At 39.0% G+C, this 26,875-nt stretch overlaps 1 protein-coding gene across 4 annotated transcripts in view; it reads right to left on the minus strand.

The window, feature by feature from the left end:
• Positions 1 to 26,875, minus strand: part of vps13d (vacuolar protein sorting 13 homolog D) — a 290,218-nt gene that overhangs the window by 161,776 nt on the left and 101,567 nt on the right. For all 4 annotated transcript variants that reach the window (XM_072586664.1, XM_072586661.1, XM_072586662.1 and 1 more), the window contains exons 28-34: positions 23,868 to 23,983; positions 22,220 to 22,432; positions 17,982 to 18,244; positions 17,003 to 17,136; positions 12,512 to 12,667; positions 9,393 to 9,597; positions 3,493 to 3,567 (exon numbers count right to left, since the gene is read on the minus strand). In XM_072586664.1, coding sequence (XP_072442765.1) covers positions 3,493 to 3,567; positions 9,393 to 9,597; positions 12,512 to 12,667; positions 17,003 to 17,136; positions 17,982 to 18,244; positions 22,220 to 22,432; positions 23,868 to 23,983 — 1,162 coding nt within the window. The remainder of the gene's footprint in view (positions 1 to 3,492; positions 3,568 to 9,392; positions 9,598 to 12,511; positions 12,668 to 17,002; positions 17,137 to 17,981; positions 18,245 to 22,219; positions 22,433 to 23,867; positions 23,984 to 26,875) is intronic.

The following is a 26,875-nucleotide window of genomic DNA, read 5'->3' on the forward strand; positions in this document are numbered from 1 at the left end:
CTAACCTAATACTTATGGTTTAAATTTTTAAGTTCAATCAAGAGACATATCTTAATAAAATATATAATCAAGAAAAAACCCACCGTACTCACTACTGCAGACTTACTATAAGGCCACACTTAAAAATACTCACTTATCTGTTTCTGGGCTTTGACCTCTCCCAAACAGGTTCCTCCAAGATCAAAGATCAACAAGGCAACCTTTATGTGAAGCCACAGGAGATGGGGGCAATATTAAACAAGTATTTTGCATCAGTGCTTACTGTGGAAAAGGACATGTAAGATATAGAATGTAGGGAAATAGATGGCGACATCTTGAAAAATGTCCATATTACAGAGCAGGAAGTGCTAATGTGGCGCCACTATTTAAGAAAGGTAGTTAAGGTCAAGCCAGGGAACTATAGACTGGTGAGCCTGACATTGGTGGTAGACAAGTTGTTGGAGGGAATCCTGAGTGACAGGATGTACATATATTTGGAAAGGCAAAGACTAACTAGGGATAATCAACATGGCTTTGAGCGTGGGAAATCATGTCTCACAAACTTGCTTGAGATTTTTGAAGTAGCAACAAAGAGGCTTGATGAGGGCAGAACGGTGGATGTCATCTATATGTACATCAGTAAAGACATTCAACAAGGTTCCACATGGGAGGCTGGTTAGCAGGGTTAGACCTCACGGAATACAGCAAGAACTAGCCATTTGGATACAGAACTGGCTCAAAGGTAGAAGACAGAGGGTGGTGGTGGAGGGTTGTTTTTCAGACTGGAGGCTTGTGACCAATGGAGTGCCACAAGGATTGGTGCTGGGTCCACTACTTTTCAACATTTATATAAATGATTTGGATGTGAGCATAAGAGGCATAGTTAGTAAGTTTGCAGATGACATCAAAATTGGAGTGTAGTGGACAGCGAAGAGGGTTACCTCAGATTACAAAGGGATCTTGATCAGATGGGCCAATGGGCTGAGAAGTGGCAGATGGAATTAAATTTAGATAAATGCAAGGTGCTGCATTTTGGGAAAGCAAATCCTCACAGGACTTATACACTTAATAGTAAGGTCCTGGGGGTGTTGCTGAACAAAGAGACCTCTGAGTGCTGGTTCATAGCTCCTTGGAAGTAGAGTCACAGGGAGATAGGATAGCAAAGAAAACATTTGGTATGCCTTCTTTTATTGGTCAGAGTATTGAGGACAGGAGTTGGGAGTCATGTTGTAGCTGTACATGGCATTGGTTCGGCCATTTTTGGAATATTGCGTGCAATATTGCGTTGTGAAAGTTGAAAGGGTTCAGCAAAGATTTACAAGGATGTTGCTATGGTTGGAGGATTTGAGCTATAGGAAGAGGCTGAATAGGCTGGGACTGTTTTCTCTGGAGTGTCGGAGGCTGAGGGGTGACCTTATCGACGTTTATAAAATCATAAGGGGCATGGATAGGATAAATAGACAAAGTCTTTTCCTTGCGATGGGGGAGTCCACAACTTGAGGGCATAGGTTTACAGTGAGCGGGGAAAGATATAAAAGGGATCTATGGGGCAACATTTTCACGCAGAAACTGGTACGTGCATGGAATGAGCTGCCAGAGGAAGTGGTGGAGGTCTAGTACAATTGCAGCATTTAAAAACCATCTGGATGTGTATACAAATAGGAAGGGTTTGGAGGAATATGGGCTGGGTGCTGGCAAGTGGGACTAGATTGGGTTGGATATCTGATCGGCATAGACAAGTTGGACCAAAGGGTATGTTTCCTTGCTGTACATCTCTACGACTCTATGGTGACTTGTATACTTTGAACAAGACTTCTCTATTATTATATTCCATTTGCATTGAAATAGAAGCCAACATTCCATTTGCCTTTCCTAGTACCTGCTGACCTTCTGGTTTTGTTTTCATGTACAAGGCATTCCAACTCCTTCTGCACTGCAGCTTTCTGCAGTCTTACTCCATTTATATAACATTCAGTTCCTCTATTCTTCCTGCCATAATGCATCACCTCATATTTTTCCACATTATATTCCAAATGCCAAATGTTTATCCACTTAACCTATATGTCTCTCTCTGCAGGTTCTGTGTCATCCTAATTATTTGCTTTCCCACTTATTATTGTGTCATCTGCAAACATGACTACAGTGCATACACTTTCTTCAGCTAAGTCATTAATGTATATACTACAAGGATATATAATATTTATTAATATTTTGAGTAATTGTGGCTTCAGTACTGCTCTGTGTGCCACTCCGCTAGTTACAGGTTGCTCTCCTGAAAATGCTCTTCTATCCTAACTTTCTGCTTCTTTTAATTAGCCAAGCCTGTATGCATACTACAATACCATAGGCTCTTAGTACATTAAGCAGCTTTGTGTGTGATACCATATTCCTTCTGGATATATTAAATCTACTGGTTTCCCCTTTATCTATACTATTTGTTACTACTTCAAAGAATTCGAATAAATTCCTCAGGCATGATATTCCCTTCTGAAGCCACGCTGACTCTGTTTGTTTACATTATGTATTTCTCTATGCTCTATTACATATTTAACAATAGATTTTTACATTTTCCCAATAACATGTTAAGCTAACTGGTCTATAGTTAACTGTTTCTAGTCTCGTTCCCTTTTTGAATATGAAGAATGCATCCCAGGCTTTGCCAAAGCTGCTACAAGGCAACTGCCATTTGGCTCTCCCAGAAAGGTATCGGCTTGGCACAATTCCTCTCTGAAACAGGTTCTATCATCACTCAACTATAAGCCAAACCTACCTATTGATATAAATTGGGGAATGCTATAGAAGGAAACAGGTACGTACAAACGAATTGAAACACCCATCAGCCATGATTAAATGGCGGAGTGGAGTCAATGGGCCGCATGGCCTTGCTTCCACTCCTATGTCTTATGGTTTTAAGAGGATAAATGAGTATGTTGCTCAATTCATCTTTTGAAATGGGAGAGTATATTTATACATACTCTCCATGAATAAACAGTAAGGAAAAGATTCCACGACTATAGGTTGCAGATAGGCTATGAAAGGAATGGATAGAGTAGCATATTTCACTTCTACATTCCATTTTTAACTTTTCAGCCCTGAGGCAGAGCTGTTTTGATGCTCCAACACACTATGCAAACAGGCTAATCAATACAGGCTCTGTACTGGCTAAGTAAAATAGCAGGGTCAGCTGAACAATTTTTTCAGTTAGATGTTTCAGTGACTTGTTGCCTCTTTGAAATGTTTCAGAGAGGCTGCAAAATAGTCTGTCTTAGTTTCACATTTCTGGAATTCTTAACCTGAGAGGCAGAAACCCCTGATAAATGTTGTTTAATAAACTATTCATGAGTACAGACAGCAAAAAAAAAATCAACAAGCTAGATTTTTACTTTCTGCTTCTGAACAAATTTCTTTTCAAAACCAGTACTACTAGCGTAGCCATGAATGGATGATTGATGTTGAGAAACTAGCTTAAATCCTAGAAGGTGAAATAGAAAATCTCTCCAATGTATTCTTTACCTTTGCACAGCAGCAGTGCTCTGCGACAATCTTCCAGACTGAAACCAAGGTCCTGGAGTCGATCCAGCTGCAATTCTGCAAAAAAAAAAGCAACAAAACCAATGTATAATTAGTCAACAATCCCTGCATTCCACATTAGAGTCAGAGACCATTTAAGCACTGTAATTAAACATCTATATAATTCAAAGACCACACAGAAAAACCTCCAGCAAAGTTCCAATACTGCCTTCCTGTTAACAAAACTATGCATTGGGAATAAAATGCAATGCTCCTGCAATAGGTTATGTCTGTGTATTCTCATTCAATTCTAATTACTGTTCATCTGTCCTGAGATAACTCATCTTGATCGGTCTTTAACAAAGTTAATTATATTAAAACAGTTTGAAATCTCCATTCAAAATGTTTGTCTGACTTTTAAATTCGACTGCTTATTTGACTAAATTTGTACATTACGAAGTGAAGAAAACAAAATCCTCTTGATTGGCACTCATTCAAGTGCTAAGACACTCTAGTATTCCTCATGTACAGGAGTTTCTTTCAGCAGTTTGTATGAGCAAGGCATTCTTTTGTGAAATCATGAGATATTCATGAAACCTTATGAAATACAATGTAATTATTTGATAGGATGAGTGAACTATCTTTCACCATGGGTTAGATCGGGCTCAAAATGATACAATGAAAAATTAGCCCCTCAGTTGCCCTGAATTAGATGGCTATGGCATTTCAAGTCCAGTTTCTAATGTGGTAAATTCACAATACAATATCTCAGTATTAACTGAGAATTTCATTCCTGATGAATTAAAAATGCCTGATAGGGAAAATAGATATAATCATGAAGGAAATGTTCAAATGCATTATTGTGAAATGTTTTCAAAATTTAGTCCATGAAATATTTAACGTGAACAATAAGAATACTAAATCAAAGAGTTATTTTCTTTCTCAGTATCAAAGTTTTTATCAATATTTGTTCATTGTTCAAGTCAAATTCAGCCACTGCTTTAATGCCCATGACTTGATATGGTTCTGTATGCTTTCTTCTGAATTTGCTCTAGGATTTATTAGAACCTGACTTATACTTTTGGCTTTCAACTTTGGATCTCCCCACAAGCAGAAACATTTTATCTGCTTTAACAGTGTCGAACACTTTCAATATTCTTAAGACATTTCAATCAGGTCATGTCTCACCCTCCCTTTCTTTCAAAGAAATAAGGTCAAGTCTAACCAATTGCAAGTAAATCTCTGTTCTATGTTGTCCCTGTAAATCTTATTGCCCTTCTCCAATGCTTCCACATTTCTTTCAGGAAAAACAGCAAGAACAGTGTACAGTACTTCAAGTACAGTCTAAGGTTTAAAAAAAGAAGTCTCTGCTTTTCAGCGTTTTCCCTATAGAAATAAAGCCCAGCGTTAACCTGCAATTCTGCTTTTAGTGATTTATGCATCTTTAGCCCTAAAAACCTTTGCTCTTCAATTCCATCAACACACTCACTATCCAAGCAGTATGTGGTCACCTTATTCTATTCACCAAAATGCCCCACCTCAAACTATGTCAAAATTCGTTTGTCAATTGCATGTTCATTTTGCAAGTTTATTAACTTTTCCTGTAGTCGTCACACACTTAATTTTAGATTCCTGAACACAAATCATCAATACAATTTTTGAATAACAATGGCCCCAGGAGCAATTCTAGTAGAACATCAGATTTGGCAATCTGAACAGTTACCCTTAACGATTGCTCTCTGTTTTGTAGCCAGCTTGTTATCCATTCTGGAACTTGTCCACTAACTGTGATCACATGTTCTGACCTCAATCATAAATCCTTTGTTATGCATCTTACAAAAGGCCTTTGAAGATGCAAGTATACACTACATTACTTTTGTCTACTCTTTCTTTTATGTTTTCAAAGCTTTCAACAAGATTAATCAAGCAAGGCTTTCCTTTTAGACTTTTGTTCTGATTACATTACATATTTCATTTCTGGACATTTCCATTACTTCTTTGACCAAAATTCTACGATTTTTGCTACTGCTGATGTCAACAGAACACATAATTTTTTTTACGGCTCTGTTTGATTTTTGGGGTCATTTCTTTCATTCTTACTGACAGCTTTATTATGTTATGTAGTCATATAATAATATCATTTCCTGTTTGTGTTGATGTAAGACTCAAACAGAAGTGGAATTAGAAAAAAACTTCATCAATATCATCGATAATTATCAAGCTTCCATTACATTTAAACATAACATGCAGTGTAAATTTCCTACACGTGATATTTAAATTGGTACAGAAGAGACGTCAGCATTAAAAGTTGTTTTGCCCAAATAACTGACACTTCTACACACAAAAATGCTATCACTCAAAATGCATCTTCCAGATTGGTGATGAAATCAATTACAGTGACATCCGTTGCATTTTTTGCCTTTGTTCATGAGCTTTTGGCATTGTTGGCTAGGACGGCATTTGTTGCCCATCCCTAATTGTTAAGAAACAATGGCATTACTGTGGATCTGGCATCATATGTAGGGCAGATAGGGTGACAATGTCAAATTTCCTTTCCTGAAGGATATTACATGAAACAGATAGATTTTTATAACAATTAACAATGGTTCCATGGTCATCATTAGGTCAGCTTTTTAATTCCAGATTTTGACTGAATTCAAATTTCAGTCTGCTATGTCATCAGAACATTAGCCCAGGCCTCTGGGTTACTAGCCCAGTGACAATATCAGTAGGCCACCACTATTCATACTTGGATAGTTTTTTATTGTTATTCATGACAAGATCTGTTTCATGAACTTTATTACAATATTTCCTACCAAAGTTCTAACTTGACATTTGTCATTTTGTTTTCCACTTTGTCTTCTGTAGTTCCACTCTCATGCTTTCAAAATATTATGATTATGTTATGATTTCCACTGCCTAGTTGTTCCACAGCACTTGCTTTTCTTATCTAATCTGATGTGAAGGAGGTGGTGTCAGACTCGGGTGGACAAAGTTAAAAAATCACACAACACCAGGTTATAGTCAACGGTTTTATAGGAAGCACCAGTTTTCAGAGCACTGCTCCTTCATCAGTAATAATTTATCTCTTTTTGAACTTCTTACAAAAATCTAGAACACACTGTCAAAAATGTTTTCCTCATAGATTTACCTACATATATCCTGCTCTATTTTCCTTCCACTACTTGTTGGCCTGTAAATTGTTCTGAGTAAGTGTTGCTGGACCTGAAACATTAATGCTGATTTCTCTCCACAGATGCTTCCCGACTTGCTGAGCTTTTCCAGAGCAATGTCTGTCGTTGAATCTGATTTGCAGCATCTGCAGTTTTTTCGTGTTTTTATACTTCTTTTTCCCCCATCTTTTCTAAATACATTATAGCTGCAATTATTAACAATACCACTCCTGTAAACCAGGTAGCCCATATGGCTAGTGAATTTCTTTTGGACCAATATCACTGTTTACAAACACTGGGAATTAACAGCAGAGTCAATTTGCATACAGCAGTGTCTCATTAGCAGCAACGAGATTAGTGAATAGTTAATCTATTTTTTGTGAAATAAGACAAGAGGTCAACGATGATCAGGACAGCAAATCATTTGCATCCACTTGAGAGGGCAGCAAGAACCTTGTTTTAATGTATTATCTGAAAGAAGATATCTTTTACAATACATCAATTCAATAAAGTTCCAGTCTGGTTTATGTGCTCAAATCCTGTTTTGATCACGAGACACACTTTTTCTTTTAAAAAGAGAACACCTACTGTACAGAACCTGCATATTTCAGCAGGTGCCCTCAGGTTAGTCATAGAAATGTACAGCATGGTCCAACCCGTCCATGCCGACCAGATATCCCAACCCAATCTAGTCCCACCTGCCAGCACCCAGCCCATATCCCTCCAAACTCTTCCTATTCATATACCCATCCAAATGCCTCTTAAATGTTGCAATTGTACCAACCTCCACCACATCCCCTGGCAGCTCATTCCATACACGTACCACCCTCTGTGTGAAAAGTTGCCCCTTAGGCCTGTTTTACATCTTTGCCCTCTCACCCTAAACCTACTCCCTCTAGTTCTGGACTCCACAACCCCAGGGAAAAGACTTTGCCTATTTACCCTATCCATGCCCCTCATGATTTTGTAAACCTCTATAACGTCACCCCTCAGCCTCCGACACTCCAGGGAAAACAGCCCTAGCCTGTTCAGCCTCTCCCTACAGCTCAGATCCTATAACTCTGGCAGCATCCTTGCAAATCTCCTGTGAACCCTCTCAAGCTTTGCAACATCTTTCCGATAGGAAGGAGACCAGAATTGCATGCAATATTCCAACAATGGCCTAACAGGATAACCAATATCCTGTTCAGCCGCAACGTGACCTCCCCAACTCCTGTACTCAATACTCTGACCAATAAAGGAAAACATACCAAACGCCTTCTTCACTATCCTATCTACCTGCGACTCCACCTCCAAGGTCTCTCTGTTCAGCAACATTCCAGAGGACCTCACCATTAAGTGTAAAAGTCCTGCTAAGATTTGCTTTCCCAAAATGCAGCACCTCGCATTTATCTGAATTAAACTCCATCTGCCACTTCTCAGTTTATTGGCCCATCTGGTCCAGATCCTGTTGTAATCTGAGGTAACACTCTTCGCTGTCCACTACACCTCCAATTTTGGTGTCATCTGCAAACTTACTAACTGTACCTCTTATGCTCGCATCCAAATCATTTATGTAAATGACAAAAAGTAGAGGACTCAGCACCGATCCTTGTGGCACTCCACTGGTCACAGGCCTCCAGTCTGAAAAACAACCCTCCACCACCACCCTCTGTCTTCTACCTTTGAGCCAGTTCTGTATCCAAATGGCTAGTTCTCAATGTAGTCCATGAGATCTAACCTTGCTAATCAGTCTCCCATGGGGAACTTTGTCAAACGCCTTACTGAAGTCCATATAGATCAAATCTACCACTCTGCCCTCATCAATCCTCTTTGTTACTTCATCAAAAATCTCAATCAAGTTTGTGAGACATGATTTCCAACTCACAAAACCATGTTGACTATCCCGAGTCAGTCCTTGCCTTTCCAAATACATGTACGTCTTGTCCCTCATAATTCCCTCCAACGACTTGCCCACCACCCACGTCAGGCTCACTGGTCTATAGTTCTCTGGCTTGTCCTTACCACCCTTCTTAAACAGTGGCACCACGTTAGCCAACCTCCAGTCTTCCGGCACCTCACCTGTGACTATTGATGATACAAATATCTCAGCAAGAGGCCCAGTAATCACTTCTCTAGCTTCCCACAGAATTCTAGGGTACACCTGATCAGGTCTTGGGGATTTATCCACCCTTTAACCATTTCAAGATATCCAGCACTTCCTCCTCTGTAATCTGGACATTTTACAAGATGTCACCATCTATTTCCCTACAGTCTATATCTTATATGTCCTTTTCCACAGTAAATACTGATGCAAAATACTCATTTAGTATCTCCATTTTCTGCGGCTCCACACAAAGGCCGCCTTGCTGACCTTTGAGGGGCCTATTCTCTCCCTAGTCACCCTTTTGTCCTTAATGTATTTGTAAAACCTCTTTGGATTTTCCTTAATTCTATTTGCCAAAGCTATCTCATGCCCCCTTTTCGCCCTCCTGATTTCCCTCTTTAGTGTACTCCTATTTCCTTTATACTCTTCTAAGGATTTACTCAATCTATCCTGTCTATACCTGACATATGTTTCCTTTTTTTTCTTAACCTAACCCTCAATTTCTTTAGTCATCCAACATTCCCTATAGCTGGCAGCCTTGCCTTTCACCCTAATGGGAATATACTTTCTCTGGATTCTCGTTATCTCATTTCTGAAGGCTTCCCATCAATGATTGTCCTTTTGCTCTTTTGTTAGTGACTTACCCAGTACAGGATCCATCTGGTATTTGCTTGTCTCTTTTTTCCCAGATCCTGCCAGAGGGTTGCCTGCCAAAGGAACCGAGCTGTTGCTGGCATTCACAGAATCAGTGGATAATGCTGTAGTTTGTCTAGGAAAAGACTTCACTATTGCCAGGAAGAGCTGAACATCATTGTATGACAGTCTGATATCAAGGGTTGAGAATTGAATCTACAACACAAAAGGAAATGAAATAACTTTTAAGATTCGAACAGAGGTGAGGAAGTCCCCTATACTGTATTATTCAATGATTTCATTCTGTTTGGAAACAAATTTCTCTCCACTCATTCTAATGAAGACAACAGTCCTGGAATCAATTGGTTTGCTTCTTTTATTGTGCTGTTTACAAAATTTAGATCAGAGGGAAAGTCCAACTGGCTTATCATACCTGTGTGCTCTTCAAAAGTAGTTATTACTGATTAAATTTCCCTGGTCTTTTCCAATATTCTTTTTAAATTATTATTTTTAACATCCTTTTTCAATGTTATTGATGTTATAATGACTTTCAGACAAAAAAAGCGTGCTACTCCCTTCCATCTACACTGATTGTGCACCTCCCTCACCCACGCCCAATTTTGTTATTCTAATAACAATCCTAAATTTATGTCTCACTTGTACTGGTTTGCCAATGAAGAGAACAAGTTCTTTATTTTAGTTGGGATATGGGGAACTTTTGCAAGGTCAGCATTTGTTGCTCAACTCTAACTGTCCTCAAAAAAGGCGAAAAATTTGCTACCAATGTCTGTTTCAACTTGGCAAGCTTTGGAATATTGTCAGGGTGGGACTTCATTGCCTTTCACTCTCCTCTTCATGCTCTCCAGCAAAGTGAGAGGAATAGTATTAGTATGCAGCCTGATATCAGTTTCCTAACAGCAAGGGAAATACTCACTATGCAAGAGAACTGTTCATTCCCCTTCTCTTTTTTTGTGCAAAAATCTGCCATCCATTTACTAAATGGTCAATGGCATTAACTCAGCTGCCAGGATTCAGTGGTTAAATGGCAAGAAAGGCTGCAACTGCCCTTCTCCAAGTTTACTAGCTACGTTCTTAGTGGGACTGACTGTTTATCTTCTTCCTCAGCTTAATAACAATCTTAACATGCAGACAGATATTTCATTGACGTAATGAAGGAGAGTTATCAGAACCAAAAAGACTGAAATTAGTTCTAAAAGCTAGAAAGAGAACATTATGTGTTTCACGCTGAATGCTAATTAGAAAAATGATGATACCTGTTTTACAATGAAGCTCAAAGTTTGATGTCTATGAGTGCTTCATTAGAGGAAATAAATGTGGAAGGTAGTTTCACAAAAGAAATTAAAAGCCCAATGTGTACATCACATGAATCAGGCAGATTTTGAAAAAAAAAATAGGCTTCACTTCTCCTTTTTCTTCCTTCCTCATACTGGAGACCTTAGTTGCATGACCTCTGGCTGCCCTCCAGTACTTCACATTCAAGTGGCCATTCTTCGTGTGTGAGCTGAAACAATGCACAGAGCTGCACAAAACATTACCTCACTCTGGTAAATCCATTGAGAACAATCCCCCAATCTTGTCTTAATCTTTAAAAAGTGAATAAACCTGAAAGTAATTATACTGGGTAATATAAAACAAGAAGCAATATATATTAAAAAAAGTAGAATAAACAGAAACTCAGCTCCTCCCACCCCCAGCTGAAAAACGTAGCCCATGCTTGCTATGTTTCTACAGACAGACCGTGTTTATATCCTGAGGTTCAATTTATGATGTTCATAACTTCACCTGTTGTGCTGCAATCAAGAAAAAGGAATGGATAACGTCATTCCAATAATGAGAATTGGATCACTGACAAATTTCCCTATTACTGCGGATATCCTATAAATAAACTTCGAACACAAGGGCAGTACGAGATTACATTTGTAACAACTCAATTCTTGTATTCTGGTTCAAGAGATTTTAAATTGAAACTCTTGATGTAGAGCTTCATGTGAGAGTAAATCATTTTAAAAATTCAGACATAGAATGCATTTATGATGCCCATTAAGTTATTGGCAAAAAACATATTTATAGATGTTCCCTCCATTCATGTTGGCTTTTATTTTGGGTATTGCTTAAAATGTTGAATTAGAGAAGTTAAAAATATTGAGTCTCCTGGCTGTTGTAAAACTCCTCTTAAAAGCCTGAAGCACTGTTTTCCTCCATCGTGATTTATGTCTACTACATAAATAACTTACAGCTGGAAATATTTCATGGTCTTAGTTTGACTTCCTTTGCTTTCCTGTTCTACAATCCATAAACACTACTTTGAATTCTGGACTGAATGCATCAAGGTGATATGCAAACTATGACCTGTGTTTAAAAGTAACTGACCAAATAGTCTGGGTAGGGAAAAAAAAAGCATTGTCTCCTAGGATTTATGTATACCGCACCCCGTGTAACTCTGGCTTGAAGCCGCTACTGTTCATATCATAGGTTAATGAAGAGCCTGAAAAAAAAATTCATTCTAATTGTCATTGGGGTTTGACTTATTCCCCTTATAAATAGCTGAAATCAACACTTCAATCTCATGTGTATTGTTCATCTCTAGTCATCTTACAAAACATCTTTACTGTAATCGAGACATGTTGCTGAACGTGAAAGAGTATCCATTTATAAATATAAACATAATCAACCTCAGATTTTATCATTAAAAAGGGATCTGTTCAATTTCAGCCACTAAATCCTGTAGCTACTATTCCAAATAAACATCTTCCCTTAATATTCTCTTGTTTTTGAAAATGCATAAACTCTCACTGGCGTACGAGACAAGCAATCGTGACTTTCAGATGCTATACCAGTGGAAATGGCCATTGCTGTTGTGTAAGTCTAAAATCTAATTATTTAAACTGAAAGACATCAAAGCAGAGCGTAATCCAGACCAGAACACTAACCAGTTAGTTACATATGCATGGACCTCTGGAAATTAAACAGGAATGGGAATCATTGAGTTTAGCTCTTCTTAACCAGGAATGTCAATCCAATTGTAGCACTCCAAACTATGGTTTTGCTGAGAACAACAAACATTACAGATTACAGGTCAGAACACTCAGAATATCTATTAAATTGATACCTCAAGAACTGGTGGGAAATCCTCACTACCAAAGGCATCCAGCAACCCTGAGCTTTTCTGATAAATGGGGTTTCCAATCAATTCCATCTGCACATTTACAGGATCAATGATAGACAGAGCAGTCTCTTGTTCACTGCCAAGTCGGCATGAAAATACCTGTAAATAGGGTAGAACAGCATTTAGATCCATACAATATATAGCAGAAATGAGAAATTAAAACTACCAAGCGCTGACTTCAGTTTTTAAAATAGTAAATTAAATACATAAAATTTACATTAAGCACAACGACACTGCACACAGCAAAAGGATAAGTTTGTGCGCATGAGTTATGATTCCACCTGAGTCTGACATCAGTTGACCCATTTAAAATGCAGCAATCAGTTCCAAAGGATCATTCTATGATTATATGAAAAAGCAATTCAACTCTGGAATAATTTTTCTACTAATGTTGAACTGAACTGATGGACCTTTATGGTTGATCTTCACTAGTTTCCAAGTGATTGGCACTTGCTATCCAGGGGAAAAAAAAAGACAAATAAAGGAATCTATTATCATCAGCTGACTGGCTGTTTTCCAGGGTATGAACCAACATGTCAGTTCTCCAAACTAGCTGCTGAAAGAATTAATTCACATGTTAAGTTTACTCTTGTTTCTCTTTTATTCACTCAGGGGAGGTGGGCTTTGATGAGTGGGCCAGCATTTACGGCCCATCCCTAATTGCCGAGAGAAGGTGGTGTCAAGCTGCCTTCTTCAACTGCTGCACTCCACTCGGTGTAGATAGACCTGCAATACTGTAAAATGTAATTCCAGGATTTTTACCCAGAGACACTGAACGAATGGAATATATTGCCAAGTCAGGATGGTGAGTGGCTTGGAGGTAAACTTACAGGTGATTGTTGTTTCCATCTGCTACATTTGTCATTCTAGACGGCAACAGTTGTGGATTTATAAGGTGCTGTGTTATGAGTCTTGGTGAATTATTGCAGTGCATTTTGTAAATGGTACACTGCTGCTACTGTGCCTTTTTAATGGAGTGAATGAATGTTTGTGGATATGATGTTAATGAAATGGCATTTTTGTCTTCTCTGATGTAAAGCCTCTTGTGCATTGTTGGATCTTCACTCATCCAGGCAATTGGGGAGGGAGTATACCATCACCCATCTGATTTGTGCATTATTGAGAGTGGGAAGACTTTATTTGATTAATTGCTGCAGGAATCCTGACCTACTCATGTCATCACAGATTCTATACAGCTAGTCCAGCTCATATTCTGGTCAATTCTAACCCAGGATGTTAGTAGCAAGGGATTCAGAGATGGAAATGCCACGAATGTTAATGGATGGTGCTTAGGTTCTCTCTTGCTGCAGATGCCCCGCAGTTGTGAGATGTGAATGTTACTTGACACGTCATCCCAAGCTTAGATATTGTCCATGTCTTGCTGCAGTTGGACTTGGACTGTTTCAAATGTGAGGATTCATGAATGTTGCACAACACTGTCCAATCAATAAATTTCCTCACTTCTGACTTAACGATGCAATCAAGATGACTGATGAAACAGCTGAAGATAGTTGAGCCTCCCACAACTTGGGCAGAAGTGCAATGGAGCTGCATTGACTGGCCTTCAACAAACAAACCCATTTCCTTGGTGCTGGCTATGAGTCCAACCAGCAGAGACTTTTCTTACAATTATCACTGACTCTAGTTTTGATAGAGCTCCTTAATGCCATACTTAGTCAGGTGTGGCCTTGATGTGAAGTGCAATCACTCTCATCTTTCCTCCTCTCATCATTTTTGGCCAGGTTTAACCTAAGGCTGTAACAAAGTTAGAAGCTGAATGGCCTTTTTTGAACCTAAACTCCATGTCAGCGAGTTTACTACTGAACAGATGGAGCTCAATAGCGTTGTTGATAACCCCTTCATTATTTTACTGATCGTCAACAGTAGACTAATAGAGTTGTAATTAGCTAGGTTGGATTTGCTTTGCTTTTTGTGTACAGATATACCTGCACAATTGTCCACATTATATGGTAAATGCAGTGTTTTAGATATACTGAAACAGCTTGTTTAAAAGTGCGAGTCCTGAAACATGTCTTCAGTACTATTGCCAGAAGATTATCAAGGGCCCATAGCCTTTACGGAATCTAGTGCCTTCAGCCTTTTCTAGATATCATGTGAAGAGAATCAAACTAACTGTAGACTGGCATCCATGATGTTGGGGGCCCTCAGAGTCATAGAGATGTACAGCATGGAAACTGACCATTTGGTCCATCTCGTCCATGCTGACCAGATATCCTAACCCAATATAGTTCCATTTGCCAGCACTTGGCCCATATCCCTCTAAACCCTTCCTATTCATATACACATCCTGCCTTTTAAATGCTGTAATTGTACCAGCCTCAATGATGCCCTCTGGCAGCTCATTCCAAATATGCAACCCTCTGCATGAAAACGTTGCCCCTTTGGTCCCTTTTAAAATCTTTCCCCTTTCACCCTAAACCTATGCCATCTAGTTCTGGACTTACCCACCTCAGGGAAAAGACTTTGTCTATTTACCCTATCCATGTCCCTCATGATTTTGTAAGCCTCTAAGGTCACCCCTCATCCTCCGACACTCCAGGAAAAACAGCCCCAGCCTGTTCAGCCTTTCCCTATAGCTTAAATCCTCCAACCCTGGCAACATCCTTGTAAATTTTTTCAAGTTTCACAACATCCTTCTGATAGGATGGAGAACACAACTGCACGCAATATTCCAACAGTGGCCTAACCAATGTCCTGTACAGCTGCAACATGACCTCCCAAAGTCTATACTCAATGCTCTGACCAATAAAGGAAAGCATACCAAATGCCTTCACTATCCGATCTACCTTTGACTCCGCTTTCAAGGAACTATGATCCTCCACTCCAAGGTGTCTTTGTTCAGCAACACTCCTCAGGACCTTACCATTAAGGTGTATAAGTCTTGCTTTTCTAAATGCATCACTTCACATTTATCCAAGTTAAGCTTCATCTGCCACCCTTCAGCCCATTGGCCCATCTGATCAAGATCCCATTGTACTCTGAGGTAACCTTCTTCGCTGCCCACTGCATCTCCAACTTTGGTGTAATCTGCAAACTTATTAACTATATCTCCTACATTCATATCCAAATCATTTACATAAATAACAAGGTTGAAATATAGACAATAGATGCAGGAGTAGGCCATTCAGCCCTTCGAGCCTGCACCGCCATTCAATATGATCATGGCTGATCATTCCCAATCAGTATCCTGTTCCAGCCTTATCTCCATAACCCTTGACTCCACTATCTTTAAGAGCTCTATCCAATTCTTTCTTAAATGAATCCAGAGACTGGGCCTCCACTGCCCTCTGGGGCAGAGCATTCCACACAGCCACCACTCTCTGGGTGAAGTAGTTTCTCCTCATCTCTGTCCTAAATGGTCTACCCCGTATTTTTGAGTTGTGTCCTCTGGTTCGGCACTCCCCCATCAGCGGAAATATGTTTCCTCCTGCCAGAATGTCCAATCCTTTCATAATCCTATACGTTTCAATCAGATCCCCTCTCAGTCTTCTGTCATCCACATGTCATCCACTCGACATGTCTGGCTAAAGATCATTGCAATTGTTCAGCCTGTGTGCTGCAATCCCCTATTATTGAGTGTGGTGATATTTATGCAGCCTGTTTCGCTAGGAGTTTGTTCACTTCTATTCATGACAGTAAGTGGAAGATTTGTAGAGATTAGGTACAATCCTTTGGTTGTGCAATTGCTTAGCATTGTCACTTGCCTGCTTGCACTGTTTGGCTCAGAAGTGTGGAATTCTGTAGTTCAGTTTTAGGTGAGACTGGTGCTGCTCCTGGTAAAATCTCCTACGTTCTTCATTGAACCAAGATTGATCTTCTAGGCTGATGCTAATGGTAGTGTGGAGAATATGCTGGGCAATGAGGTTTCAGATTGTGTTAAAGTACAATTCTGCTACTGATTACCCGGAGCATGCCTGAATGCCCAGTCTTACGTTTGATCTATCCCATTTAGCACAGTGGCTGTGCCAGACAACACAATGAAAGGTATTCTTAACATGAAGACAGGTCTTCATTTCCACAAGGACTGTGTGGTGGTCATTTCTATTGATACTGTCATGGATAGATGCATCTGTGGCATGCAGATTAGGGAGGATGAAGTCAAGTATGCTTTTTCCCTCTTTTTGGCTCCCTCATCTGTTGCAGACTGCAATAAGATGATGACCAGCTCAGTCAGCAGTGGTACTGCCAAACCATTCTTGGTGACGGTCCAAGAAGTTCTTCACTCAGAATGCATTGTGTCCTTGATACCCTGGTACATTTTTTTTCCATTAAGCCATAAACAGATTTGCATATTGTTAGCATAGGGAGAAAGTAAAACTCTCACTGCTATGCAGTGCAAAAGGAAATTGTACACCAAAAAGAAAAACACGTTTTAGCCAACAAATGTTTGAGGTATGAATAAGTTCTGATTACCTCAATTCCTCCAAGGCTGCCAGAGAATGGCCGATCTACAAGCCGTGGTTTATAGGTGAGCACAGTGGTTGCCTTCAGAATGACTGCATTTGTATCATGGCAAGACATATCTTCAACCACAACAAATTCAGTACCTGTGAAAGGTATTAGAGTTGCTTATTTGAGACAACATGCATGTGATGAAAGATAAAAATAACAGTAAAATCTGAATTCCTGTCGGGAAAGGTAATCTCTTTGGGTAGAAATTACTTGATTAAATATTTTTCGTCAGTTTGTTCAAACATTTGCTCGGAGTACATGGGCAATGCAAGCAAATCAGCATTCGCTGCTCTTCCCTGGGTGCATGAAAGCAGAATTAAGAAATTAAACAGCAATTGCTTTTGATAGATCATGACTGAAGTTACCTTACTGGAATAGAGAAGTGTTCAGTGGCACCCACCTAACCCCAAAGCATTATGCTCCAGTTGTGACTGATGTATCTTGATGAACTAAAATTTTAAATTGGCCAAATGGATATTATCAGGCAAGTGGGCATCTCCCATGTGTGAACCAAAATAGTGAATGCTAGGAATACCAGTGAACCACAATCTCCTCCTGACGTAACAGACTCTTTTTAAAAAAGATGGTCAAATGGATATCAGGAGCTAGCGCTAATGGTAACCTAAACCATTCTTACACCATCCAATGTACTCCTGCCAAATTACAATATCCCAATTGCTATTCAAATAAAATCAACTAATTTAGAACTGTTGAAATTCAAACTGACTGCCTTCAAGTTTATATGGTTCAGAAATATACTGAATGCAGCTCTTACCCACTTGGCTACTGAGTGTTCTTTTTTAGGAAACATAAAATTATTGTCTATGTCCTCAAAAAGACGCACACTTGTCAAACAGAAGAGTAAATGACTGAATTAAAAGCAAAACATATGTTAAATTTACAGGCGTAAACGTGACATTGGCATGAAAACAGTTTTTACCAGTTACGTTGATTTTCACTTCCAAGTACTTCTCATTTTGCATTGGTACGGAAGATCGCTTTGTGATGACTCCATACTTGACCGTTTTGGGAACCAAGATTTCACCACCAACTTTTCGGTCACGAGCGGGTGAGGCACTTTCTGGATTCTTTGGGCTGTTAGAGGTTTGCAGGAAATCCCGCACAAGCATCAGCCAATCAAATATAACAAAAACACGCAGGTTGTTCAGAACAACAGTGAAACATGAAGCATCTCTGGTTGACCTGGGAAATCAAAAATGTTTTTCAGTATTTCTAACTGGAGGTTAAATACAGTTAAACTTGTCAGAATCTGTTTTTGATTTGTTCAAGGGATGTGGATATTGCTGACTAGGTCTACATTTATTCCAAATTACCCATGCAGCTAAAAGTCAAATCATATTATTGTGGGTTAGCAGCACGGACCAGATAGGGATGGCAGATTTCCTTCCTTAAAGGATATTAATAAATCAAACTTTTTAATGACAATGGACAGTGGTTACTTAGTTTTTTAATTACAATGTTTCTTGGATTCGAATTTCACCATCTGCCGTGGTGGGACTTGAACTCCTGTTTCCATAATATTAGCCTGCGGATCTGAACGAATGATCCAGAGACATTACCATAATGCTACTGCCTCCTGTAATAACTAATACTGTATTCATATGTTTATTTAATTATTGAAAAAGAAAGAAAAATATAAAAGAATCATTGATAATGAACTGATCATTTTCCCTCTAACAGCATAGCTAAAGTCATCCATAGAATTGGCTACAGAACCATGTCTTATCAACTACACAGATTGCAATATTCAGCAATCAAGGAGAATTAGTGGATTAATTTAATGACAAAGGCATGCATGAGGGTTTCAACATCATAGAAAATAAGATATGGAGGAGGCAGATAATACTGCTAAAGGAGAGGGAGGGGATCTCTTTCATAGAAAGTCACTGGAAAGTCAGCTTGGTAAGGAATAAAATGCAAAGTTTGGAAATAATCTAGTGTAACCACAAAAACAGCTGGGAGGAGCAATGAATCAGTATCAAAGGCATGAATTTGTCAAAGATGGTGGCTTTAGTCTTCCCAGTGTTTGGCTGAAGGAAATCATGGTTTATCTAAGGTTGAATGCCACTACGAGGGGCTGAGTGAAATGGTGTAGATGGACAGTTGCATAGGAATCATTGGATGGCAGGGCACATTACAAGTTTTCCCTTAGTTGGCGAGCTTGTGAGCAAATTTCAGAAAGATAAGGTTTGGCACATCAATAAACACATTTCAGAAAACTTCTAAGGCAATACACTGATAACTTAAGTAAATTAGTAATTACTAACTTTTAAAATACAAAACAGTTGAGCTAAGAAAAATAAAACTTTTTACCTTTCAATTAAGAAACAAAGCTAGGGAGAGACAGACTGGGCTCCAATTCTGATTACTAGGGAAGTAGTTGGGACCAGCTTGGATAAATTAATTGTGTTTAACTAACACTGACTATAAATTCACCTCTACTGACTTGAAGTGTGTTTGGGTCTTGAAGTTCACACAATCTCAGTTTCTTACAATTACACATATGCCCTCCCTCTCCAATTCATGTACATGCCCTATCTCCCTGATGCGCACCAGCCATGCTACCCAAGCGACCATCTACCTGAGCCTTCCCTCACTGCTGCTCCGTCCCTCGTACACTACCCCACTCTCTCTCCCTCCCCCCCCCCTTCTTTGCCTTCCCTTCTACTTTCTCTCTGCTTTCTCTTTTCTTCCTAATTTGCACTTCTCTCACTTATCTGTCTGCCTCACCTTCCATCCTTCTCCCTCTTTCCCTCAATAGAAAAGTCAGTGTAGTGTGAATGGAGTCTTGAGAATAGAACAGTCTCAGATATAACAATGTCATTGAAAACGCAGAAATATGTAAAATAAAAATAAAGACTCTAGGACAGCTGCAGCATGTCAGAGAATTAGCTTTGTGGGTCAAGGAAAAAGAAAGCAATGGAGGCAGCTGAAGAGATTGTCTGAAATTTGCTGACACAAAAGTCTACACAGTTGTTGGAGGTGTTGGTGGAGGGAGCAGGAGGGAGGAGTTTCATGGAGACAGCTAATAGTTTAGATAAGAAATGAATTACCTTTGCAGTACAGAATAATCCTGAAAATAGTTTTGGTTTTTGGAGTGGAAGGCAAGGCACAGTGATGGCTGATGAGGTCTGGTCAAATAACCAACTCGATTATACCCCAGGAATGGTCAAGTCTGCGCCATTTTATATTTCAAGGAATGAAAATTAGGAGGTGCAACACATAGAAATCACCACATGGAAACGATTAAAAAATTTTGCTGGGAAGAATTTCAACAAAGGTCCAGATGAGGGAACAAAGGGACACAGCTTAAAAATAAGGTGTTTGCCTTTTAAGAAGATGGGGAAAAACCTGTTTTCTCAGTGAGTCATGAATCTGTGGAAATCTCTTCCCTAAGGAGAGGTGGAGGCAGGGTCATTGAATATTTTTAAGGCAGAAGTATACAGAACCCATTGATTGTCAAATATCTGAGGCTAACAGAGATGGTTAGGCAAGTGGACTAAGGCCACAATCAGATCAGCCATGATCTTGTTGAATGGCGGACCAGGCTTGAGGGGCCAAATTTGTTCCTGCTCCTAATTTACAAATATGTTGCTGAACAGATCAACAGCCAAAGGCAGTTGATGGCAAATGGAAGACTAAAGGCTGCTGAACTAAGTACAGTACTTGAAAGTCCAACGGATACTAAATTGGTAGATATATTTCCAGGGTAAGCTCACAAGTAATACAGGTTAGGGAGGTATGGGAGATGAAAGATACATGAAGGTTGGGTCAATGTTTGAGTTCATAAAGCATTGTAAAATGTTAAGTTCAATGCTGTGACCATGAGTATAGCAGCAGAGTTCTCATGGAAGGAGAGATTTATTGTGGTCTAGTGAGCAGTGAATCCAGAGTGGGGGGAGGACTGAGATCTGGAGTGGTGATTGAAATCACTGTGCATTATCACCTATGTGCAAAGGATAAAGCATGAAGGGAGGATAGATACCTTATGGGGAAATGTGGCTTGAATGTAAGGTGTAGTCAACAATAAGGACTTTGAAGCAGTAGGAAGAATAACGGAAGAAGATGAGATGCTTAATTAGGATCACGATTTGGAGACACCTGTGTTGGACTGGGGTGCACAAAGTTAAAAATCAGAGAACACCGGGTAATAGCCCAACAGGTTTAATTGGAAGCACAAGCTTTCGGACCACTGCTCCTTCATCAGGTGGTTGTGGCCAAAACTGAAGGAGAAGCGCTCCGAAAGCTAGTGCTTCCAATTAAATCTGTTGGACTATAACCTGATGTTGTGTGATTTTTAACTTAACTAGGGTGCCACAGAAGAGACTACATATGAGCATGTGACTTGCTGATAAGGGTCACACTGTCAATGCAGCAGTTGGAGATGGAAAGCATACTACGATGAGAGAAGTTTAGTAACCAATGAGATGTTGTTATCCATAGGCAAGTTTTAGTTAATTGCACGCATGAATACTTTCTAGAATATCGTCACATTATCTTGGATTGCTCTTTCTTTTGCTCCTCTAAAATTAAAGTTGCTGCTTGAATCTAAATTCTGTAAAATGGGAGATTAACTGTGCTCTTACTGACTACACTTCCAGACCATCAGCCTGATCCCAGAATACAAGTGAGACTCCTATCAGTTAGGATATGTTAATATGATCATTTTTCCTCTGTTAGCATGGGGCAAGGAGTCACTTTCATATTTTAGCCATCATTTTGACAGAGAAACAATAATCCTTTCCAGTCACCTTTACCATGATTGCAGCCCAAAGGTCTGAATAGCATCAGTTTTGTGGCAAAGGTACAGCCATAAATACTGGGATTACTCAGTTTCAATGGTACTGGTTGATGCAGTTTCCTTTTGTAGATGGTCTCCCATTTTCCTTTTTTGATCTCCTTAAGATATCAAATTTTGTAAGGATATAGTTTAATGACTACCAAAGGTCCTGCTACTAACTCAACAAACCTAACTGTCCTTCAAATGTGAGCCTGACAATGAGCCCAAGTAGGCAATTCAATCATTGGACACATCACAAATGAGCCAGTACTATCCTTCTAAGACATGGACAGACTCTTCATCAACAATTATTGTTAACTGAAGCCAGTATTTGGTAACTGGCTATAAATGGCTGCAACCATTACTCAGTTCCATACCTGTAATGCAGCTCCATCTGTAGTGAGGCTTGATTGCTACTACTCTTTGATGCATCTAATATACATCGAAATACATTTGGTTTGGTGTCAGGGTTCACTGTCTGTCCAGTGCTTCGGGTATCATATGCCATCATAGAGTGCGACACCAAGTTTACAGACTTCGTTGTGTTTGAAAAGCTCTCATAAAGCAGCTTTGACTTTTTGAAATCAAACCTGGACAGGAAATAGTTAATTTAATACAGAAACAGATTCATAAATAGAACATAACTATTTATTAAAAATACTACATTGTAAGAATTTCCTAGTCACAAAGGTTTCCTCACTGTTACTGATCATTTTTTCCATTTTAAATTCCCACGTGCACTCTTATACCGGAAACTGTGCATAAACGTGTTATCTAATTATGTCCACAAAACTATGGCGGTGCTAAAGGTCTTCAGTTTCCTTTCTTTCTGCCTATACAGTTAGTTTTCTGTATTCTTAACTAAGTTCTTAACTATTCACTTTTAAACCTATTTTTTAACTCCTCACTCCATTCTCCCCACTATTCATTGATTTGAAATCTTTCTCTTGCACACTGGGGTTTTAAGACAGATGTTTTTATTGTACAACAGAAAACTTAACTCTCTTGCTTCCCAAAATATGTATAACTAATGCAGAAAAAATATGAAGTTTACATAATATGGAAAGTCTGGACAATTTTAAATTAGGAACTATACATGCAAGCATGAGCCCAATTATCATCTGCCTTCTGACCCATTTTTAACCTAAAGACTACACTTATTATTCAATTCAGGACAGCACCAATAAAAATCAATTGGGTTATAAATTTTATGCAATGTAGAATGGTATTTTTTAAGCATCGAGGATCAATTATTTAGAAACAAACATACAGTAAACTCAAAAATGGAGTGCAGGATGGTACATGGTCAAAGTAACAGGAGTTCTTATGTCCCTAATGCTGGTCTTTGAACTTTGGCATTTCTCTCTGACAAATAGGAGGAAAGTTTTGCAACTCTTTAATAGCTGTAAGGGCTCTGAGGGCTCTGCACAATCTCAGAAACAAGAGCCTAAATCCACAATACAAAATAGGTCACAATTCTGTACAAAATAAAAAAAAAGCTGACAATGCTACGCAAGACTACAGAATGGCATCTGTGGGAAAAAGGGAACCTGGAGCAGTACTAAATTGGGATTAAAGTGATGTGCCAAACTCTTTATAACACAACTCAGTCAAGCTGGCTGCACTCCTGACTGATACTGCCAAATTCACAATTACTGAAGCCAGGCTTCTAACCCTAGCCCTTGCCCTCCCTACTATAAACTGCTTTCAAAACATGTTCTTGAACACTGAGACAGAGGTTTATATTAGCATTTCTCATTAACACCAGCCAGATATTTCAGGATGCCAAGTGAAATAAAGATCTGTCCTCCTGGGACTCTGGAGGTGAGGAAGGAGGGGGAGTGGACAGAAAGTGAAAACAAATTCATGGATTATCATGCTGAGATTTTCTTTTGCATCTTTTAAGTGCTACCTACAGAGCAGCCAAAGACCTCAGAAACAGCAGGAGAAATCATTAAGACTATGGTGCATTACAAAAAATAAAGAGCAGGAGATATGTATACATGAGAATAGCCACCAATATACCTTGCCAATGAATTTGTGTTCATGTTCTTGCCCTTTGATTCCAGGAGCTCCAAGCTAACATTCATCATATCAATTAGAAAGGACATATTTGTGTATACTTCTCCACTAAGGACTGTCTGAGAGGGGCAGAAGAGAAATGAAATAAATCAAACACCTGAACCAAAAATAATAGTCAAAAAATACATCCATCAGTAGCATTTCTAAGCAAAATGATAATGTTTATTAACATGAACTGATAAGTAGCAAGTAACCTTAGTGCCACCTATTTGCCAGGCAATTATCATCTCAAACAAGACAGAATATAATTTCCTCACAACATTCAATGGCATTACCATTGCAGAATCTCCCTCTGTCACAAGCTAGGTTACATGGACCAGAAACTGAACGGTAGCAGCCAAATAAATATTGTGGCTACAAGAGCAGATCAGAGGCTGGGAATTCCGTGGCAAATAACTCACCTCCTGAGACCTCAAGCCTGTCCATAATGTACAAAGCACAAATCAGGAGCGTGATGGAAGACTCTTCACTTACCTGGATGGATGCAGCTTCAACATCACTCAAGAAACTCAACACAATCCAGGACAAAGCAATCCACTTTACTGGCACACATTCACTACATTCAACGTTTACACTCTATCACCAGCCTCTAAAACATTTTCCCACTGTGACCTTATTTTGGTGCTCAGAAATTACTGTGATCCCACAGCAGATAATGCAGGGGACCAAAGCTGCACACCAGCCTGACATGGATCTGTATTTCTATTCCTACACAGTTGCTGGGTCAAACAGTTGGAACTCACTACTGAGCTACGCTGTGGGTGTACTCCAGTGGTTTAAGAAGGTGGTTCACAACCACTTTCTCAAGAGTAATTGGGATGGACACAAATGCTGGCCTTTCCATAAAAATACTTTGAAAACAGTTTATGTTGCAATGAACCATAACTTGCTGTAGTGGGTGTGCAATGGTGTCTGTCATTAGTTAGATTTGCCCTTGCACATTTAGTTTTTAAAACCTTTGCATTATACATTGCTGAAAATACTAGTTAATAATGTTGCAGTGAAAGACTCAAGTGAACAATACAAGCAATTATGTACCTGCTTAATCAAACAAATTGGACAATTTTGAAATTAACAGTTCAAAGGTTGAAGAGGAAATGTAAATTAGACTACATGAATTCAACGTTAAATTGGGTACAAAGTAGCAATGATGTGATGGGGGTGGGGGAAGAAATATTGAATTAAATGAGGAAAAGCAATAGGAAATCGAAAAGTAAATTTTTTCTTATATTTTAAAAACTGCCAACAAGAAAAACCTGAAGAAATGAACCAGAGAGGTTGGCTTTCAGCAATTTATACTGATCACATTGTTGAACAGAGAAATGGTCAAGACTCAGTCTGCGGACAATTTAGCACATACTTACTGCACAAATGCATCAAGATCATCATGGCATTTTCAATTAATTTCAATAGTGAAGTGTTATTTTTGAGATGTTACAAGAGGAGCAATGCAAATTGGACAGTAACCTTTGGATAGTCGTGTTTAAGCATGCACCTGCAACTCACCAGAAATTGTTGCACTTTTGTGCATAAATAATTTACAAGTATCTTTTGACAGCAAATTATGGTTCATCATGCTGTGAAATTACCCGGTTCCCCTGGCTGTTAGATAAGGCTTTGAGAAGGGACTCTTCTGGTTGGAATAAACTGGAATCAATTTTATTACAGGCAGGAACTGGCATGGGCTTCACACTAAGTTTCCTACTTCTGCTCTGCCACAGAACGATGAATGACCTGAGAAGGTCATTTAAATAACTTCAATATCAATAAGTGAGTATGACAGAAGATGGTTAGTGAGTTAAGCACCAGCCTTCAAACCTCAGAGCTTGGCTTTAAATCTAGATTAGAGTAATGGAATAAAAGCTCCCGGTGTCTGCAAGAATCCTGTGAAAAATAAGTTTGATTATAATTGGAAATTTCACTCAGTGAGGCCACCATATGGTTGGTGAGAGAAATGGAAATATATCACACTAAACACAGCAAGGGATTTCTTTTAGAACTGGAGAAGAAAGAGGTAGCTTAATCTACAAGATCCCAGGGATGTGTGGGCATCTGATTCAGATATTAGTTGTTCAATATGGGAAAACATAATTCTTTCTCCTGAAATTCCTCAGAAATTTGCAGCAATTCAAGAAGATAGCACACCATTACCTTAAGGATAATTAGGAAATGACAATAAATGCTGGCCTAGCCAGCAGCACTCACATTTCACGAATAAATTTTAAAAATCTATAAAATGTTAAGACATGTTTGCCCAACAACAGTTTAGCATTCTTTGCATCTTCAGTATCCTTTGAAGTGACCATCACTATTAGCAATGGAAGTGAGAACAAATGCAGAGGTTCATTTCATTTAATGCAACGCAATTTCCAGAAACTGGTGTGGTTTTCCAGAACATGTTTGCTAATGGCTGATGTTGACCTATAAATAGATAATTTAATAACAAAGCTGTGCATAGACTGCCACGCCCCAGAATTAGGCAAGTTCTGCCTGGACTACTCAACACTAAATACGATTGAAACAAACTACTAACATGAGAAACCACAGCAAATTACTTAGAAACCCAAAATGCTGGCAGCTTACTTTACAATTAAACTCCCTCATTTATTTTTCTGACAATTTTCAATACATCCAATAGCCACTGACTGTCTCTGTACAACCAAATTCCAACTATACACGATACATAAATAGGGGACAGAGAACAGAGGAGCAAGGAAAAAGAGAAAACCAAGTTACAGGATAGCCAAATAAAAACTTAAGTTCAGCAACATTTCAGATGAAAAGCCCCAGATTCAAATTTCAATCATGTAGATTTTATATAGCTTACTCCTAGAACAGTTGGTAAAGAAAAACGATCTTGCATTCACAACTGAAAAAGAAAAGCAATATTGTGATAATAATGCAATGGTGTTCTTAAAAGAAATGTCACCATTGTGTACCTTGCCAGGGAA

This window comes from Chiloscyllium punctatum, chromosome 16 (assembly GCF_047496795.1).
Source record: "Chiloscyllium punctatum isolate Juve2018m chromosome 16, sChiPun1.3, whole genome shotgun sequence".
NCBI classification, from domain to species: Eukaryota; Metazoa; Chordata; class Chondrichthyes; order Orectolobiformes; family Hemiscylliidae; genus Chiloscyllium; species Chiloscyllium punctatum.